Source organism: Populus alba, chromosome 1 (genome assembly GCF_005239225.2).
Source record: "Populus alba chromosome 1, ASM523922v2, whole genome shotgun sequence".
Classification (NCBI taxonomy): Eukaryota; Viridiplantae; Streptophyta; class Magnoliopsida; order Malpighiales; family Salicaceae; genus Populus; species Populus alba.
In genome coordinates, this window is record NC_133284.1 from 11,713,341 (window position 1) to 11,734,628 (window position 21,288).

Consider the following 21,288-nt stretch of genomic DNA (forward strand, 5'->3'; position numbering starts at 1 on the left):
CATTGCACTCCAAATATAGTTCTATCACACGGCATATTGAAAATTAAACATGATTGAAAATTTAAAAATGATAGAAACACTACTAGATGTAGACCCCACACACATATATAAAGAGTATATAAGTAATTATAAAAATACCAGATAATAAAGGAATTGTAATTCATAAACACAAAAGTTAAAAATGTGTGAATCTATCCTATTGAAATTTAAGCCCAAAAAAGAAGTTGCCTCGCCTAAAAACTTGTTGTTCAATTTTAGTTTTTTATATTTTAAAAATTTTTATTTTTTTTATTTGATTTAAATTAATATTTTTAAATTATTTTGATGTGTTGATGTTAAAAATAATTTTTTAAAAATAAAAAATATTATTTTAATATATTTTGAAATAAAAAACTTTTAAAAAGGTGACCGTGTATATATATATATATATATATATATATAAAATTAAAATAAAAACGTGAACGCAGCCGGCAGGCAGGACAGGACTTGCTCTGCCTATAAACCACCTACCTACTTCATATAACAACTGCTAACTACTTCCTTGAGCTTCCGTCTTCTCTACCTCTCCGCCTATCTCTCTCTCTCTCTACAAAAAATGGAGAATGATAACAATTATGGTGACTCATGGGACTCATGGGTAGACGAGGCACTTGCAAAGCTTCATTCTTTAAAACTACTTCGATCTTTAAGACCCATTAATCTTTCCCCTCAACCTTACAAAAACTGCGAGGATGATTATCAGGTGTTCGACGAAATGCAGCCTTGGGATCGTTCCTCGGTTGAAATCTCCATTTCAGAGCCCACCTTTCACAAGTGGCTCCTTGACATTCCCAGTGCAGGTATACTCTTCTTCATTTCTTAAAATTGTTATGCATTATTGGAGTGAAATAAAGACATGGTTGCTCTTCGAATTGTTAATAATCGTGCATTTCTTTTTAAATTTTATTCCTTGTTTTAGATTCTTGTCTCTCATTTCAGGAAAATGTGTATTCTAGTCTAATTTCAGTAATGAGGTTTACAGGAGACGAGGATATATGGAGCAATGGAGTCGCTGACAATAAAGAAGATAATGGACGGTTCAAGAAGCTACTTTTGTTCTCCGGAAATGATTACTTGGGCTTGAGTTCTCATCCCACTATTGCCAGGGCAGTTACAAAGGTACTTTTTTTTTTAAAAAAAAAAAACTTTTGCTATTTGTTTTTTCCCTGCTTCGAAGATATAATGATTTAATGCTATATCAGGCAGCACAAGAGCATGGAATGGGGCCCAGAGGTTCTGCTTTAATCTGTGGATATACAAATTACCACAGGTTACTTGAATCTTCCTTGGCGGACTTAAAGAAGAAAGAGGTATGAGCTTCAATGGCTTTAATGCCTTCTGTCAGTTCAGTGATTTACAATTGCTGTTATAAGACTATCCAACCACTTTATCGTTATGATTATTACATTATTGGTAAAAATAAGAATGGTTTATCAATATACGTTATATGAGAACAATTCTGGCATGATTAAATTGATCAATCGTTATACATTTCACTTACAGTTTCAGGTCATGGGATTTTCATCATGTCATGTAGATTTATAGGAAAGTAAGGAAGACAATGAAAAACTATTGTCAACGTATTCATTCATTCATTTATTATTTTCATCTTTTTTTTATCCCCTCGCATTTGGGAGGGAGGGGTATGTGTCACAGAGTAATATAAAATTATCTTAAGGCTCACCTAATAATTATCTTGGGGTCTCACCTAATAGCTTAAACTATTGTATTGAGATTATTTTTTTATATGGTATTCGAGCCTTGATTACTAAACGGTCACAAGCTCGAATCTCACCACTTTCATTCTCTCTTCTAATTAATAATAGAAGGTATTGTGGGCTTGTGCGAGTTTCAAGCTTAAATAACTTTCACTTAAGGAGGTGCATTAGATAATTATATAAATTATATCTTGGGCCTTACCTAACAGCGTTGTTAGGTGAGGCCCCAGGATAGTTTTATATTACTCTCTAATAGGGTGCTTGCCTAATCTTGTCACGTAATGAAAATCCATGAAACTCGGTTTGATTTCTAGGAAGCACAATACTTTGTGCTGTTAGGTGAAGTCTTTTATATATTACTCTCTAACAGGGTGCTTGCCTAATCTTGCCACTAATGAAAATCCATGAAACTCAGTTTGATTTCTAGGAAGCACAATGCTTTGTTTTAATACTCTTTTGAATGTTTGGGATATTCAACTGAAACACTGATGCATGCTTGTTCGTAATATATGCTAGGATTGTCTTCTTTGTCCTACAGGGTTCGCTGCCAATATGGCAGTAATGGTAGCTCTTGGAAACATTGTCTCTCTTTTAGCTGCAGATGCAAAACCTATGAAGGAGGATAGGATTGCTATCTTTTCTGATGCACTGAACCATGCTTCAATAATTGATGGTATTCGTCTTGCTGAACGACAACATACTGTTGATGTGTATGTTTATAGGCATTGTGATATGTCCCACCTTAGTTCATTGTTGTAGGTTCTTTACCTTTATCTACTCGTTTGGTGCTTTCCTTTGCATTGCATTTTTTCTTCACAGAGTTCATATCTGACTTTGTTTGTATTATTTTTTTCCATAGATCAAGTTGTGAGTTGAAGAAGAAAGTCGTTGTGACTGATAGGTTAGCATGCCATTCCAACTTCTAATCTTTTGCTGCAAGTGTTGGCTAATCACAAGCAACTATTATTTTGTTAAACAACCACAGATGCCCATTTTTCTTTTCTGACTCATATCCATTGTCAGTATGCTTGTTGCGTGTTTGAATTTTATTGCTATCCTATTTCTTTTATAGGACAGCATCCTTGATAAACTGCTGACAATTTTATCGCAGTATGTTTTTGAGTGCTTGTTGGTGTGGACAAGGTGGGTTTGAATGGTGTCTTTTCTGTTCTTATTACAGCTTATTTAGCATGGACGGAGACTTTGCACCAATGATTGAGCTTGTGAATTTACGCAAGAGGCATGGGTTTTTGTTAGTCATCGATGATGTAAGTTTTCATGAAGGCTGATGTATGTAAGAAGCTATTTCAAACTGTCTTGGATGCATGAATCTTGTCCAAGGGCTGAAGCTCTGAGATTTAACTTCTATGTTATGGATTGCAAACGTGAAATATAATAATCTTTTGTTAGAGAACGTAAAGTCTTTATCAAGAAAATAAAAATCTGCTGACAGTTTACTTTGATGCTACTAAATGCTATCAATAATGAAAGAATTAAACTTGTTTTTTCAGGCTCATGGAACTTTTGTCTGTGGGAAACATGGTGGGGGAGTGGCTGAGGAGTTCAATTGTGATAGGCAAGTTGACATATGCATTGGAACTCTGAGTAAGGCTGCTGGTTGCCATGGTGGATTTATAGCATGCAGGTACTAGTGGAGAGCAATGGTGATGCATCACTAAAATAACACTTGTTTCTCATTTCCCAAGAAAACGAAACCTTTCATCATATCTGTCTCTTGTTAAAATAGTCCTTAAACCTTTGAAAGAGGATACATTGAAGGACTATTTTGTGTTTTTGCTAACATTTGTTTAAATTAACAACTCTCATGTTCTACTTACCCTGTTGTTACCCTTTTGTCCTCTACTTTTAAAGTCTCCTTTAGGTTGCATTGCACGTGAAAGTAATTGATGAAGTTATGTCAATGCTATATGAACAGCAAAAAGTGGAAGCAACTCGTACAATCAAGAGGCCGCTCATTCATATTTTCAACTTCTGCACCAGTCCCTATTGTTGCTGCTGCCCACGGTAAACTTTAGTCTGTTGGCTCTTTTCTTTTCTTGTTTTTTTCCTTTTCTTTTTATATGGGACCTCTGACTGATTCCCAGTACCTAACATCATGCAATCTGGTTAATTTCCCACGTACAAGAACTTGCAGCTCGTGGGATTTCTGATGCCATTTTCTGCAGGCCATTCGTGTGCAGATTGCTCAGCCTTTGGTGGGGATACTAGTTATTCTTCATTTAATTAGGAAGTCTGCGACAAAAAACCTCGAAATTTCGTAGTTGCTTACAATTAGCGTAGAACTTAATTTTATCATGTCTTATAGCCTTTGCTTTCCTGGTAAAATACTTTCTGCTGTAACAACTTGTGTACAACCTGACAGCTGCTGTTATTGTTGGGAAAAAGGAAGGATGGCGTAGAAAGGCAATTTGGAACAGGGTGCAAGAGTTTCGGGCTCTTACTGGAATTCCCATAACGAGTCCCATAATTTCGCTTATTGTAGGGAGTGAAGAGAAAGCCCTCAAAGCCAGCCGGTTTCCTCTCTCTCTCTCTCAAAATGAATTCTCTCTTGCACATGCACAGACCTTGTGTGGCTGCTGCAACAGCTACTAACTACAATAATTTTGATGGATCAGGCACTTGCTGAAATCTGGTTTTCACGTGACTGCAATCAGGCCCCCGACTGTACCTCCCAACTCATGCAGGTTTTGTTGCATATTCATGATGACCCTCTTAATGTTCTTTTGTGCAAGGATACCTGTTCGGTTTTAGATGCACTTTCTATGTGGTTCCTTCGACGTAGTGCTCCTTTTCACCCAATTTCAGTGTCAGGGAATGCAATTTGATGCACACTTGCTCAAACTCTTATCAGAAAAGAAATATAGGTTGATGATGCTCGGCTCAAATATAAACTAGTGCCTTATAAAGCGCAAAATGCCTACACATGATGCATCTTTCATATTTCACACTCGAAGAGTTTGTGTTAGTCAGCAGTGGCCAGCTGTGCTATGATTTATATATACAAGAACTTATTTGTCACCTATGGTTCTACACTTGAACAGAGGAAGTTGACAGTAGAAGTCATTTATTTTAAGCAGACCAACAGATATCAGAAAGTTCTTCAAGATATTTCGAAACCTCAAGTTAGGTTCGATTTAAAAATTAATGTACTGTATCTGGGAGCTAAGAAAAATCAATGCCGTTAATCGTGGCAAGGTTTGAGTCAACATGTGGTTCCAACTTTGATGCCCTTGTGTTGTTACTTTTTCTATCCACCTGAATAAATCCTTTTTGATCCGATTATTTTCTTTTCAAAATCAGGTTACGAGTGACTTTGTGCGCAACACATACAACAGATGATTTGAAGAAACTGACAGCAGCACTATCCTGTTGCATCAACTTTCAAGACATCACTCTCTGTAACTCGAGAGGAACTGCTAGACTCTAGAAAGTATCCTAGACCATTGTTTCTGACCAAGGATGATTAAGCAAGAAGAGACTTACACCAAGGTGGCAAAGCAAATGAGCTGCTGACATACAACTTTGGTATGCATTGAGGATTAGGTCTTGTTAATAAGATTTACTGATTTTAGTCATCTCTGTATTTTTCTTCTGCGAGTCGGTGTAAGCATACGGTAATCTAACAGTGGCTTTTCTAGTTTCTACTATTCTTCCTGTACAATAATAGTACCAGTGATCACTGGACAGCACATTTGCTATGCCGATTAAAGACAGCCATTATATTCCAATCACAGTGAACTTCCAGATCCCAGAAAACCTTTAGCATGCATCAAAATGATCACAGGATTATTTATTTCTCCTTTCCGATAGATTATTTTAGTGTATACTAGTCAGTTGGGAGTAATTTTTTTTTTGTCAAATGAAAAAAATATATAGGTATTGCTAATGTATCTTCTAAAAAAATAAATTTTAAGTTTTTAACCATGAATTTTAAATTAGCTGTATATTGAATAATATTTTTATTTAATATTAAGATGGATGCATATTAATTGAATTTATCTTGATCAACCCATGTTGACATGTGAAATTTATAAGGATAATTAAAAAAAAAAAACAAATTATGAAGCTAAATTTTCAATTAACTCAATATTGAAAAATAAAATTAATAAAAAAATCCAAGTGAACTCAAGTCAAATAACTAAACTCACGATGTAAGAACTCCATGTTATCAAATTCAATAATTCTTTTTATTTCAAATATTATTTTTCATTTAATAGATTTATATGATAATAAAAAAACATGCTAATTTTGCATTAAACAAAAAAAAAAATAGCTCAAATATTGTGGCTTAACCCGTAAAATTTGTGATTTTGGTTATGGATTTAACTGGGTCTATATTTTTTTTTCATAAATATATATATTTAACCAAAATATAGATAAAAAAAAAAACAAAACAAAAAAAATAATAATAAAAAAACCTGGTCCATGACTAAGTACTCTAGACATTTGAAAGAAAGAACCAGGTGTATGGGACTTCAATCTTATGTTTTTTTATCCAGGCCTTTCTCTCTCTCGCCCTCCCTGCTCTTTGATTTTTTGAGTAAAAAAAGCAGAAAACATGTTTTTTTTTTTTTTGTCAAATGATATGTTATGAAAGAGTTAAAAAAATAATTTTAAGTTTATGATATAGAGAAAAAAAAATTAAAGAGGAGAGATATATTTTTATTATTATTTGCTTGTTTAAATGTGGCTTTTTTTTTTCCCTCCTAATTTTTATCCCTCTTCTAGTTACAACATAAATATCATAAAAAAAAAAAATTATAAAATTTCTTCAGGGCTCCTTACCTTGTTTTGATGGTTGGTTTGTGTTTATAATGATTTCCTTATAAACCCTAGGACATAGTTCGTGCTTTTAGTTGTCACTGGAATCCCCATTTTTTCATGAACCAATCACTTGTTGAAATCTGGTTATCGTTCTTAACCAATAAGGCCTCTATAATAGCTCCAGGTAGTACTGCATCAATATTAATCTCTTTATATTATTTTGTGTTAGCATATTTATTTTTATCAATTTCAGACGACTTTGGTTCATCTAAATAATAAAGATAGATTATGATATGAAGGGGGAATCACACCAAATTTTTGCAAAATTTTTATTTATTTTTAATTTCATCAAAATCACTATTAGCTATGGTGCCATGATTTGGTTTGACATCATACGCACATAGTTTTATCTCTTTTTCTTATTATTGATATGAGTTTTTTTTTATTAATATAGATATTCATAGTTTTGTATATACTTTAATTAATTTTATGAGTTTGAAATTAACGAAGCCTCAAATAACTATTATATTAGTAATTATTGGACTCAAATCTTAAATTATAGGAAAAATAAATTTTTTAATCTTAAATTCTTACCACTAACTATTTACTAGATGATTTTATACGTAGTTCTATCTTCCATGCCTTCGTAGTGTTATATTTCTTTACATATGCGTAACTTCTTTTTCATTTTTTTCTTTAAAATTAGGTTAAGAAATACCTCAAAACGAGTCACGTAACAAAAGAAGATGTGAAGAAATTGGTAGCTGCGACCATGCCTTAATAACTTCGAAGATATGAGTGGGTCTAGTTCAAATGGACTTACTACTTATAAACCTTTAAGTAAAATTAAGAGAAACTGCAATGACGATATACTCAGATGGGATTTTTTTTTTCTCAAGGCTTATGTTTGAGATATGAAAACTAACTAATTAAATAAAAATATATATGGCTAAATGGTCCTTGATGGAATATTAAAGACCTTCTAAACAACCATTAATCAAATTTTTAAAAGGGTTTTGATTTAGAGTCTTTTGGACTTTGATAAATAGAGGTCCAAAGAAATATCGGGACGAAAAAAAAGCGAGTGAGAATGACTTCAAAATATATATGAGACTTTAATTTCAAGAAAAAAGCAATGGAGCAAGCTAAAATTGACCACAAACATGCACAAATGGTGAGGAATGCAATGGAACAGAATCATTCCTAATATTATTTAGCGATAAAGATAACATCAGGGTAACCAAAGTATATCTTATTCAAAAATCGTATTGATTTTTACCTTTTTTTCTCTTTAGGCTAGAGCTCCTTGCGCGCATCTTGATGCCGTTTCTATCTGTATATATAGTAAGACAATGGAAGCAAAATGTAAAACACCAACTTAATTGTTTGTATTCTATCAGGGGCTTAACTAATTGTTTTAAATTTAACACTAACATATAGTAATTAGTTTAGCATGATAAACTAGCCGATATTGTTGCTGCTGCTGCTATTGTTGATATATAATGTTTAACCCCTTTTAGATTTGTGCTCCGCGGAAGGCTTAGAAGAAGCCAGAGCTAGCCAAGTCCCTACTTCCATTGACATGGAAGAAGATGCAATGGATGAGGCACAGGAGCATCCCATCTGCTGCTGCGGCTGCTCACAGTTCCTAATCATTCCTTTTCTTGGATCACCTTCCTCCCATTGGCCCATCCTCTCTTTCTTTGTGGGTCCCAACTGTGTTAAACGTACAGAACATGAAAAAGGAGTCAGCATAAATACCAAGTTTATATCACCTAAGTATGGGTGTGAACTGAAACTGGGATTTTATCAGTCAGCACACATACACTTGGCATGGCAATAGTGGTAGTCAAATCTTGAGCATGGGCATGGGAATGAGACCAACATAATAACCCATAATCATCAGTTTGATTGGTATCCAGTGGCTCATTAAGGTTGATGAGAGGGGTTTTGATAGTGTTGGTGATGGTAGCTAACCCATAATCATCAGTTTGATTGGTATCCAGTGGCTCATTAAGGTTGATGAGAGGGGTTTTGATAGTGTTGGTGATGGTAGTAGAAGTAGAAATGTTGCTCTTCTCATACTGGTTGTGAATCATTCGATCAAGGGGAGGAAAAGTAATTGGAGTTGTGGCAGCTGTGGATCGATAAATGGTGACAGGCCTTCTCTCAGCTGATGCCTTCACAGGGGAAGTATGGCGGGGTCCATGGGGAGTAAACAGAAGGTAAGATTGTTTTGGTGAAGTGGAGGACACAGAAGGAGGCGTGTGCACTGCAATGAGGTCTTGGAGTTGTACCGCACCCTGAGGATGAGGGGTTGAGGTAGTCATATCAGGCCACAGGAAACTTCCCTGGGGTTTGCATACCCTAAACCCACTTTTCAACCTTTCTATCTTTGCTGCCCTGTCCTCCGTTGGTGCTGCTGATTTAGTTGTTGGTGATGTGTTGCCTCCTGATGACTCACATTGTTCTTGTGCTGATTCCCCTAAAACCATTGCTTCTTTTTCCTGATGCATTACTTCCTTCCCCTTTCTTTCAGATCCAGCTGGTGTGGTTGATTCTGTTGATCCCATTAATAATGCTGGTCTTTCTGTTGATTCTGTTCTGTTAGATTTTTTCAATCTGGTTTTTAGCTTCTTCATTTCTTCCTGCGTTAATTAGACATTTCAATCATCATAACACCATGGTTCAATACATTATTAAATGCTACGACAATAAACATTGCCAAGCCTCCCCGTTGTACTGCAAGGACAAAACAATCACAAGTAACCAATTCATCCTAAAATCATTATTGATCATAACATTGATACGATAACCAATTCATCTAAAATCGTCATTAATCATAACATTGTTACGATATAAATGTTATCCAGACTAGAAAGGACTGGCAAGGACCACGAAAGTTCACCACCAAAACATTCATCATTTATGAAACTATTTTATTGTAGGATTTTCAGCTTTAAATTTAGCTATGCTAATTGCAAAAATCTAGTCTGGAACGAGCAATTTTCCCCGTAAACAGCTTCTCGAGTGGTTCCACGGCAATTTAACCATCAACTTATTATCAAGACTGGATACATACACCAGATAGTCAATTTATTACTATTATCTTTGAAAGATGTGGGTCATAATCATGTGCAGTCATTCAGGAATTTCTTATTTCAACAAATTTTACATGCATCTGTAGTACTCACAAATTCAAAACGTGGAAAGAATCATTCATATCAAATCTTACACACTTCAATCGAAAAGAACATGATAATTATTAAAGGGTAGATTTTCACGATTTCCTACCTCCATCCCACACAAAGAATGTGAAATTCCCATTATTTGTTCATCCATCTTTACCTTCTTATTCACCAAATCAATGTACATTTCCTGCAAAAATAATACACGGGTTGTCAACAGAAGAATTCGGTCGGTCAAAATCTAGTCAAACTTTCATGTTTATTACCTCCAGTGGAATTAATATGCAGCCATGCTCCATGTCCTGGCTTGTAGGAGAAGAATTTGGTACTGCCATAATGGCTAGTTCCTTCCCATATTTTCTGGACACCATCTCCCTGCACCAATAAGACAACAAATACGCGACAAATGGAATCATGAGCATGCATAACTCGCCCAACAGTAACGGAGAAAAACCGATGAGCAATACTTAGATCAGTAGTGCCGAGTACTAACAAACTAAAAGACCACAAAATTCAAAGTCCATGATCAATCCTAGTTAACAAAACAGAAGGACCAATTACCTTTTAACTTCATCAATTTCCTTTCGGAGCTCCTTGATCTCTCTAGCACAAACAGGATCCTGATTAGCATTATCACCAGGTTTCCACCCAGGTGGAGGAGTCCAATAAGGATCCTGCACACCAGCCTCTTTCCTAATATCAACCAAATTAGCCTTCTCCAGCCAGTACTCCATTGCCCCATCTGCATTATGCCTCCTTTTAAATCTCTCTTCACCTCCTGGAGCTACCTTCCCCGCCATATGCTTCAACAAATGGTCTAACAATCCAGTGTCCCCAATCAACTTCCGTGCTTCAGCTCTCAGTTCTGGCCTTAGAATTGGGTTTCGAAACACTGCATTTTGCTCTTTTATTACTTTCAACATGCTAACCTCAGCCATTTTATACCTTCTCGTAAATCAACCAACCAAATTAGTTACTAGCTAGATAGCTACATATAAACACTAATAAATAAATTGATATAAATCAAGCTACGAGTTTAATTTGTTAACAACTAAAAGCTATATTACCTCTCAGCCGACCATCTATCAATAAATTTTTTTATGACCTTGTTCTTCTTTTGCTTATAGACCGCAACCTGATTCTTCTTTTCACTTTTAGGCCTTTTCTTCTTCGGTGATGATTTGCCACCAGACCCACCTTGACCCTTCCTCTTACATAATTTCCTTTTAGCTTCTCTCGATTTATTTACTACTACTACCTTAACATCACCCTCCTCTTCTTCCTCTTCTTCTGTATCATCGCCACCATCACTGTGTTTCTCTTCTTCGCCTTTAACTACGACATTCGATACAGCCACAATTTCACGTTTATCCTCTACGTGTTTAGCCAAGAACCTGACCTGCCGGCGCTGACCCCACTTAGCCATACCGGTTCCCTTAAGCTCAGATATGAGAGACAATTTTCTTGCACCAACATTAACATTCGCACTTCTTCTAGGTGAGTCTGACACCTTTTGAGGTGAAACCGAAGGATTTTTAAGCACCCAGAAACTCCACGAGCTACTCTTGTCCGCAATTTCTTGAGAAGAGATTCTCCTGTAAAGAGCTTCTGCTGCAACTTCTGATCCTATCATGTACTTGTCATCGAATGCTGGCAGTTTCTTCCTCAAGTCTTTCTTTTTAGTATGTTCAGTCTCATTGAAGTAAGATTTTAGAGAATAGATGCTTGGAAACCTCAGAGAAACTCTCATTCTGATCCTTTCATTCACCTGAAATAATTAGTAAAAGTTTAACCCGGTTAATTAATAAATATTTAAGACAAAAAAGGGGGAAATGGAGTGGGTTTTAAAGAATGTTGATGATAAATTACCATGACAACCCGGATTTTGTGGAGTTGATCAGGGGATTTATGAGGCAACTTTGAGTGATCAAGTTCATAGAGAGAGCTTACTTTAATGTGCTCAGCTGGGTCTTCATAATTAAACATCGAAAACAAAGAATGTTCAGGGAATCCTTATTTTCATCACAAATATTTTAACGTTAAAAAAAGACATAGCTAGTAGGAGTACGTACGTAGTCGTGTGTAAACGCTACACGGATGTTGGTTAAAATTTAGATTTTTTTTAAATATTGATATAAAAAATAAATTTTTTAAAAATAAAAAATATATTAAAAAAAAGTTAAAAAGTAATGCTATTAATTTATAAACACCCTGGAAAAAAAAAAATCAAAAGAAAGGAGAGAGAAACAAGAGCCAGGTTAACTACAGAGGTAACGAGAGAATTTCTTTCTTATAGACAGGCGTCTGTCTGTACGTTACCAAATGGTGGCGGCGTTGTAGTGTTTGTATTTACTGGGTAGTGCAGGAATTGTCCGCCTAAAAAAGTCCTTTTAGCGGCGTCCTCGGGGTTCTGTTTCTGCCTTCTGCTTATGCACCCCATCATTTCCTGCGTTTTCATTTTCACAACAAATCTCACTGTCAAGTATTGCCCCTTCTCTTCTTCAACAATTTTCATTGCATATCATAATTACCACTCACACCATAACCAAATCTCACTGTTAAGTATTGCCCCTTCTTCTTTTTTTCCCCTTACTGTGTGCACAGGCCCCTCGTGTGTGTGATATATAGTGAATTGAATATATACTGTTACGTAGCATAATAATTCTGTGGTTTTTGTAATCATAATTTTACTTGGGCACGAAGGATTTATAAATTGTAAAGTGGGGATTGATTTGCAAAACAAACTGCAGGGGACTTATTTTTTCCTTTTTCTTTTTTCTTTTTTGGTTATTTTTGGGTACTTCGTAGGCCGTGTGATTGAATCAATAAACCTTTGATTTGAAAACTTTAGACTTCAATGGAGTTGACAGATAAGACAGCGCGTGTGATTTGGGAGAGAAATATAGTAGTAACAGTAATTCGTGAGTGCGAGAAAAAGAGAACAACTCACAGATGGGTCCATTACTGCAACATCAACCAGCTCCATCTTAGTGATCTTCTGCATTTACAGAAACCTTTTCAGCATCACAAGTTAATACTAGCCAGCATCTTTTCAGTTCATCAGCATGGACATAATTACAGAAAGGGAAAGATATATAATCATGCAAATCTTTTGAAGCAAATGTGTGCGTATAAAATCATGATCTGTGAAATTATATCTTTTTGGGTATTTGAAACAAATGAAGAGAAGGATTGATCAAAAGAGAAAGCAAGAGAGACAGGGAAGTTTTGGGGCAGAGAGTTTAAAGCCTGATAATTAATGCGTGTGCATTTATAGAAAGTGATTTTGAAAAAAGATTCAAACAGCGTACTCATACTTGCAGAATCTATTCTATTATTTGTAGGTAGAAATGAAAATGATTAAGAAGCGAAAGGGAATGAAAAATTAATGCCAAGTATTGATCAATGCGTGACCTTCAAAGTATATTGACTGGGGGGAAAAACACTACTGATAAAGATCAAGAAGCTTAGAAAGGAACGAGAGAGAGAAAAGGAAAGAAAAAAGAAGAAGCTGTGTGCTTAGTTACAACAAACATTGAGCATGCATTTAATTTCAATGAGAATGTTCCGGTTAATCCCAAGCAAACCAGAAGGAGTTGCAATTTGTCGTGAAAACTTTTAAACCATTAATTTTATTTTATTGTTCAGAAAACTCAGTTTCTGTTTACTTCTTTAAAAGAGAATGACCAGGTGCAGAAACACAGGCTGTTTGGATTCTCAGAAACCAGAGGAAAATAACACTATATCAAGAGGTTAATTTCTTGATTCGAAGTAACACGCCTTTCTTTCTCAGCATCCAAACACACAAATGCAGAATCGAAGTTCTGATTTCCTTTAAAAGTAGAAAACAAAGTAATCGACAGTGAGAATTTAGTCTATATCCTACACTACGGACATGCAAACAGGTCACTCCTTAAGATTTTTTATCCGATACCAGTACTGATTCAAAGAGCCAAAGAGCAATTAAGTCCACCAGCAATGCATGAAAATCAAGTTGAAAATGAAAAACAAAATGAGATATAAAGATGAGACCTTTACAGTAACCTTAAAGAAAACGCTGCTTGTGATTAATTGTTTGGAGAGAGCGGGAGAGAGAGCTAAGGAGGAAAATGCAGGGAGGGGGGGGATTTTTTATTTGTTTTTCTGTTCTGTTGTGAAATCAACAATGGTGTGGTGCAATTCTGCTATAGAGAGAGGGAAGATTGTAATGATTAGCACACGTGATGCACCTCACGTGACCTGGATTCTGGTCCCTCCCGGCCTAATCTCCTCTGCAGTAATCGTCTCCTATCTTACCGTTTTACCCCTCTCAAGTTCTGTTGATGGTGGATGGGACTAGGGAGAGTTGGAAGCTAAATAGTCTGTACGTTGAGCATAATTCCTGCAAGTAGCCAGTAACATGCAGCCAGGTCATAGCCTTTTTGTAACTTCCACGACGTGGCGGATGGTTACTTGTGAGGATTATAAGAGAGGATTGGAGACTGCCACATTGAAGACGGTGACCTCTTAGCTCCCGGCTGGAGAGAACGTAACTGTCAATATTATAATATTCTTTCTTCTGTAATCAAGTTTTACTGCTCACACCACACGAGAAGTAGAGGCCAGAGAGAGAGCCATATGCACGCACCAGAGTACACCAAAGAGGAATAGCCACGTGGCACCATAAAGTTTGGGGCCAAAAACCATACTGTGTTTAATATTTGTGAGAAGTGGAGTTTGAGCTGTTATTTTTAATAAAATATATTTTTATTTTTAAATATATTAAAATAATTTTTTTTATTTTAAAAAGTTATTTTTAATATTACCATATCAAAACTATATAAAAATATTTAAAAAAATTCAAAATTTATTTAATCTCCGTTCAGAACACAATGCCATATAAATCCTTAGTCACTTTGTAAGATATATTGAGCCGTAGGTTTGAAGAAGTGAAGTGAACAAATTAGAAATACATTGTATTGGTACGTCTTCAAAATCGTAAAACAATTAACCGAAGTATATGATAAGACTGGACGAAGGAGGTGGTGTGTCGTAAAATACAAGGAAATTGAATGTCCTATGAAAAATATTTTTTAAAATATTTTATATTATATGTATAGTTATATTTTATAAAACTGTTACATTTTTTATTTTATTTTTTATTATAAGTGGTTAACTAGTAATATGTTAAATAGTTTTTTTTAAAAAAATAAATTTTTAATAAGTGATTTTTTAATTTATTTTTCATGGCATAACTAAATATTATAAAGTATTTTTTAATTTATTTTTTATGATACTGTTAAATAGAAAAAATTAATTTACTTTTCATGAATTTATATTTTATAAAAACTACTTAAAAAAAAAAAAAACCTTTTCAACGACCAAACAATACCAAGATATTGATTCGTAACTTGATTTTAATTTTTAGATTTTTCAAGGCCACGTTTGAGCCTGTACTTGGGATTGAGTTTTCAAATAAGTTATGCTACATTTGACGACAAAATTTAAGTGACCAGAAAAAAAAAAATCAGAAGCAGTTATGGATTAACTGTATAACTATAAATCATAAAGATGAAAAATAAATGAATTTTAACAAATTTTATATGTATATCTTATTATAAAATAAATAATTTAAAAGTTCCATGATATTACAAATTTATCATTAATCGTTACGTCGATTTATACTAAATTTATTAACTTTGGTCTTGCTGTAAAACATTATTCAACTATAAATCCCGAGTAGTATTCGGTACAATAAATAATTCTTAACGAATTGAATAATTTAACGCAACTTTGTAATAATTGTTTTATGTCTGTATTATTATTGATTTTTTAAAAAACAAAATCTATAAAAATCATTACTCTTAAATAAATCTATGGTTTAAAATTAAACTATATGAAAATTATCTTGACATGATCTAATTACATTGATTGGTCCAAAAATAACTTTGAATAACTTATTACCTATCCCTAGTTTTAAATTAAACTCTATGAAAATTACCTTAATGTAATCTAGTTAAATTAATTGATCCAGAGATAACCGTAATGACCTTTAAAAAATATGACTTGACTTTAAAAATATTAATCAAAAATTATATTTCTTTTAATATTGAGACCGTGACATATTAAAACATGGACTCCTCCAGATTTACTAATTTTCTTGTTTTAAACTAATTTTTTACTTGATTGATATGATAATAAAAATAAATGTTTGTATAAATGAGCACTAACCAAATACAAAGATATTTGTTTGAGATTGCGATGATCTCATAAAAAAATAAATCAAAATAAATTATGAAGAAAATCAACTAAATGTTAAAGGATAAAAAATAATAATATATATAAAAAAAGCCAAAAAGGATTTAATTGAAAGGAAAAAAAAAGATGAGATTTTTTAAAAATAAAACTATTTGATATTATTATTAAATCAGAACCAACTAGATTAAAGCTTCTTACCCTGGCTCATTGTCTAACTCGAGTTTAAAATTAACATGCATGGGAGTTGACTCTACATAATCCAGTCAATCTAGCAAGTTTTAGGGCACCTGGATGATCGATAAAAACATGGTTTAACTTAAAAAAAATCAAAATGATATAATTTTTTTTTAATATTAAAACAATGACATATTAGACTGACTCAAACTTTGCGGGTTAACTCATAGAACCTGCAACCTAAATCATGGACTCCACTGAATTTAAAAATTTTATTTTTTTGAGAATCCTTTTATTTAATAATATGATAACAAAAATAGATGCTTGTGAAAATTGAGTACCAACTAAATATCAAGGTGTTTGTTTGAGACTACGATAATTTTATAAAAAATAAAATAAAATATGATCAATTCAAAATTAATAAAATAGTGAACGATAAAATTGATATAATAAAATCAAGAAGGTATTTTTAAAAAAAAGAAAAAAAGTTTATTTCTTTAAATGAAGGGCTTTACTATTCATATAAATAACAAAAACACCATAGTGTTCTCCACTTCTTCTATATAGAGTAACTAGTTTATCGCATGTGCCTTCACCGCGAGCTAGATCCAATTTTTTTGGAACATAAAAATTAATTTTTTAGATTGTTTAAAACTTCAAGGCATTGTTATTATACTTGGTACAATAGTTAAGACTTAAAAAAATCATGACCTTACTATTTGCTTGGCCTATGTTTTAAATTAAATTTTATAGGAGTTGTCTCTACATGACCTTATTCACTAAGTAAGTCTAAAGAAAAATCATCAAATAATAATAAAAAAAGAAGCAGGCCATGTTCATCCTAGTCAAACCACAAAACTCGCAACCCTGGTCATGGACTCCACCGAGTTGAATTAGTTTTTTTATTTTATAACATGAAAAAAAATATGAAAATTGATTCTTTGTGAACCCAATACTAAATCATGAAATTAACTAAAAACCCAATATTTAAAAAAAAAATCAAAAAACAAAAGGAGTGAAAAAAAGCCATAACCCGAGTTATAGACTCTACTAGGCTAAACTAATTTTTTTTATATTTTTTATAATATAATAAAAAAATAGAAAAACGAATTTATAATCAATCCAATATTAAATAATAAAATTAATAAAAATTTTAATATTAAAATATACGAAAAAAAAGAGTGAAAGAAGTAAAACAAAAAGGCAAATTAAAAAAAGATTTTTAAAAAATGTTTGTTCTTCATGATACGCTGGGTTGTTTAAAAAGTCCAAACACGTGGGCTAGACATAGGCTCGTGGACATAGGCACGTGATTTATTTAGTTTTTGCTTTCAATAAGAGTCGGGTGACAAGTCGTCCGCGTATACCTTGTCTTCTTTATGCCATGTTTTAACCCATTGTCGTTTCTTTAATTTAAATTTCAAGTTTCTAAGAGCCTTATACCTTTATTATATGCCATGCCCGTGCGATGTTGCAGGCTTATATGTTGTTGTAGGTTTGTGAAAAAAATAAATAAAAAATATAAAAAAAAAACTGCTGCAATTTACAATGTTTTCAAGAAAAAAACTAAAAAGCTAAATTTTTAACCATATTAATATTTTAAAAATAAAATCAACAAAGAAAATTTTTGAAAAAAATCATAACAAAAAAACCAATGTAGGGAAACACTGTAGCAATCTATAGTGTTTCATGAGAAAATCTACAGTTGTAATTCTTAACCAGCTCAATATTAAAAATAATAAAATCGATAAAGATAATTTTGAAAAAAAACTATAATAAAAAAAATAATGTGGGGGAACCAGGGAATACTGTAGCAATTCACAATGTTTTAAAGAAAAAAACTATGAAGCTAAATTCTCAACTACCTTAATATGAAAAAAAAATAAAATCGACAAAGATAATTCTGGAAAAAAAATCATAAAAAAGGAAAAAAAAACCATGTGGAAAACACTGTAGCAATTCACTGTGTTTTTAAAGAAAAAAAACTACAAAGCTAAATTTTCAACCAGTTTCTATATTATAAAAAAAATCAACAAAAACAAATATTATAAAAAAAAATCAACAAACACAATTATGAAAAAAAAACATAAAAAAACAAAGAAGACAACTTTGGAAAAAAAAAAGCAAAAAAACATGTGGAAAAATCTACAGTTGTAATTTTCGACCAGCTCAATATTAAAAACAATTCGACAAAGATAATTTTTAAAAAAAACATGTGGGGAAACACTATATCAAAACAAAAAAATATGGAGAAACATTGTAACAATCCACGGTTTTTTTTAAAAAAACTACGAAGTAAAATCGACAAAGATCATTTTGAAAAAAAAAATGAAGAAAAAAATTCATAAAAAAAAAAGCTATGTAGAGAAACATGGTAGTAATCCATAATATTTTACAGAAAAAAAACTACATAATTAAATTTTTCAACCAGTTTAATATTAAAAAAAAATTGATAAAGATAATTTTGAAAAAAAAATACAAAAAAAAAGAAAAAAAAGGAAGATAATCTTGGGAAAAAAAAACATGTAAAGTCTAAAAAAGGGAAAAAAAGCCAAAGAAAATGGGGGAATTTTTTTTTTTAAAAAAAAAACAAAATTTTTTTTTTAAAAAAGAAAGTATATGGCGTGAAGAAAGATAAAATACTTTTCTAAATTTGCTCGTTTGCTTTGATCACCTACCCAAGGAGGTTGCTCATCTTGCTTCCCTGTTTCACTCTTTCTTTTCCTCAAGTTTTTTTTATGCCTATGCATTTTGATGTATTGTTTACCATTAATGTTTGTGTAGCTCTTGCATCTTTTACACTTTCCTAAGGTCGCGTGATTTAACCTGAAATTAAGTAGGATACAAATTATATTATTTTAGACATTGACTATCTGTTTACACAATTTCTTTTACTGCCTAGCCATGTTAGTGGCATTCAAACCAGCACGTTCAGACAACCAGAATTCACCTTAAAGTTTGAATGCGCCATCCATGCCTGTCAGGAAACAACAACCCTTGACTTCATTGCAGACAAATGTAATTTTGTTTCGAGGTCCGTCGCCACCATGCTCCCAAGTTGAAAGGGCAAATTACTATTGGTAGTGACAAGCTCCATTCATGCTCAGGAAACAAAGTCATTCTACCTACTTCTTGAAATTGTGATCAATTTGTTGGCTTACTCTACAAATGTTTCTTTATTTATTCAAGTTTTGGGGTTGTTTGTTGACTCCTAAGATGTTCAACATGCTTGTGAATTCCTGTTTAGTGCACCCATTAAAAAACAATAACAATTTTCGTTTTACCAGTTCCAATCAATTCCTCGTCCTTTCACCTTTTCGACGGGTGTTTTTCCCAGCCTCCCCTGTAAAAAAATTGTTTAAAATGTCATACATACATACATACATACATATATACATACATACATATATACATATATATATATATATACATATATACATATATATATATATATATATATATTGTGCGTCTATATATACATGTTCATTTAATGGGATGTTGGTTGTTGTGTTGCATTCGTAACTGTCATGGGATTCTTTCACGTTTTTTGTTATTTTGTTATAATTACATCCCTCCTTTTCGATATATTTTTCATCCATGTGATGAGCATCCCTTTTTCTGCCTTGGATTTTGTTGCTGATAGGATGTCAGGGAGCTGGCTTTCCAGCACCATTTCATGCCTTTTCCCCACCAGTTTTTTTTTACCATTTTTTATGATGATAAAAATACTGAATTGTTTATGTTTTTGTATTTGAAAAACATTTTTGAAAAAAAAAATTTGTAAGTTTTTTAGTGTTTTAATATTGTTTTTACCTTTATATGTCAAAAATAATTTTTTTAAAATATTATTTTAATATATTTATAAATAAAAAAACACTTTAAAAAGTAATTATCACTGTAATACCAAACAAGCTGTACATCTTCTCCTACCTTGCATATTTATTTTTACAACATGTTTTTTCTAATTTTTTTTATTAATATGGATGTCCGGGTCAGCTTACACATACCTCGATTAATTTTATAAACCCTGAAATTAATAATCATGTAAGTTTACAGCAGCCCTAAAATTTTTGGAACTCTAACATATGACAGGAACCTAAAGTCATTCCCTTTTTATTTTTGTTCCAACTGGCATGCATTTAAACATCATACTTACCCTTCTTTATCTAAGATCTATTTAAGATTATGGTAGCAACTGTGGTTCAAAGTATTTTTCAATTAGAAATACATCAAAATAATAATTTTTTTAATTTTTAAAAAATTATATTTAATATCGACATATCAAAATAGTTAAAAAACACTAAAATATATTAATTTTAAATAAAACAATTTAATTTTTTTAAAACACAAGTTAAATCATGATCCTAAACATATTATTAGTAGCACGCCACTGAATTTAGGATCCCTTAAAGTTAGCTCCTATGTATTCCAATTGTATCCCTCATAAAACGGGTGCTCACGCAATGGCCTGTCCGCAGAAATAATGATTACACAACTTTCCTAACATTTGGGTTGCGCGCCATGCAAGCATCTGTCATTATTCTCAAGCAAACCTTTTAGAAGAACGGTCTCTCAGCTCCTATCCTTTTTTTTTTTTTTTTTTTTTTTTTTTTTTTGCACACAATGGAAGTTTCTACATTTTATCCGGGCAAGCCATGTTTCACTGTACATCTTTTTGCATGTCAAGGAAGCTTTGGGATTGCCTTTTTGTTTGCCAAATGCTATACAATGAAGTTGCATTTTACGCTTCTTTTCATTTTCCCCAAGGCAACACTAAAAAAAGATGACCTTTTTTTTTTATATCAAGAAGAAGTGATTGTTAAAAATGCAAGAAGTAATTACTAAAATGTTCTTGCAACTTTTTTTTCTCTCTCTCTAGATTTATCATTACAAAAACCAAAAGTTTGGCAGTGAAATAAATAGTGTGTTTTAAAATAAGATTTGATGGAGGAATGTGTCTCATTATTGATATTTGTTTTTTAAAAAGATTAAAGATGGGGTGTTATTTTGACATATTGTTATTGTTTGTTAAAGTATTTTTTATTTAAAAATTTATAAAAATAATATTTTTTTAAAATTAAGTTATTAAAATGATTTAAAAATACCAAATAAATATTAATTTAACAAAATAAATTTTTTTAAATATT

At 32.5% G+C, this 21,288-nt stretch overlaps 2 protein-coding genes across 4 annotated transcripts; one reads left to right on the plus strand and one right to left on the minus strand.

The window, feature by feature from the left end:
- The first annotated feature begins 489 nt into the window (after positions 1-489).
- Positions 490-5,506, plus strand: LOC118038643 (8-amino-7-oxononanoate synthase). The gene is made up of 11 exons (XM_035045062.2): positions 490-839; positions 1,022-1,158; positions 1,242-1,349; positions 2,274-2,512; positions 2,617-2,658; positions 2,938-3,025; positions 3,269-3,402; positions 3,694-3,782; positions 4,141-4,291; positions 4,394-4,462; positions 5,079-5,506. Exons 1-11 carry the CDS (start codon positions 596-598, stop codon positions 5,203-5,205), a joined length of 1,428 nt encoding a protein of 475 aa, XP_034900953.1. The 5' UTR covers positions 490-595; the 3' UTR covers positions 5,206-5,506.
- Positions 5,507-7,779: 2,273 nt separating this feature from the next.
- Positions 7,780-13,871, minus strand: LOC118038642 (protein DYAD). Of its 3 annotated transcripts, XM_073412366.1 has the most exons (10): positions 13,763-13,871; positions 12,681-12,728; positions 12,050-12,176; positions 11,600-11,700; positions 10,798-11,498; positions 10,292-10,675; positions 9,997-10,105; positions 9,837-9,920; positions 8,369-9,190; positions 7,780-8,258 (listed from the first exon to the last, which is right to left on the minus strand). In XM_073412366.1, exons 2-10 carry the CDS (start codon positions 12,714-12,716, stop codon positions 8,049-8,051), a joined length of 2,574 nt encoding a protein of 857 aa, XP_073268467.1. In that variant the 5' UTR covers positions 12,717-12,728; positions 13,763-13,871; the 3' UTR covers positions 7,780-8,048. The 3 variants fall into 3 exon arrangements, with proteins under 3 accessions (XP_073268467.1, XP_034900951.1, XP_073268463.1); XM_035045060.2 differs by lacking the exon at positions 13,763-13,871 and having other exon boundaries at positions 12,681-12,734; XM_073412362.1 differs by lacking the exons at positions 12,681-12,728; positions 13,763-13,871 and having other exon boundaries at positions 12,050-12,611.
- Positions 13,872-21,288: the final 7,417 nt, after the last annotated feature.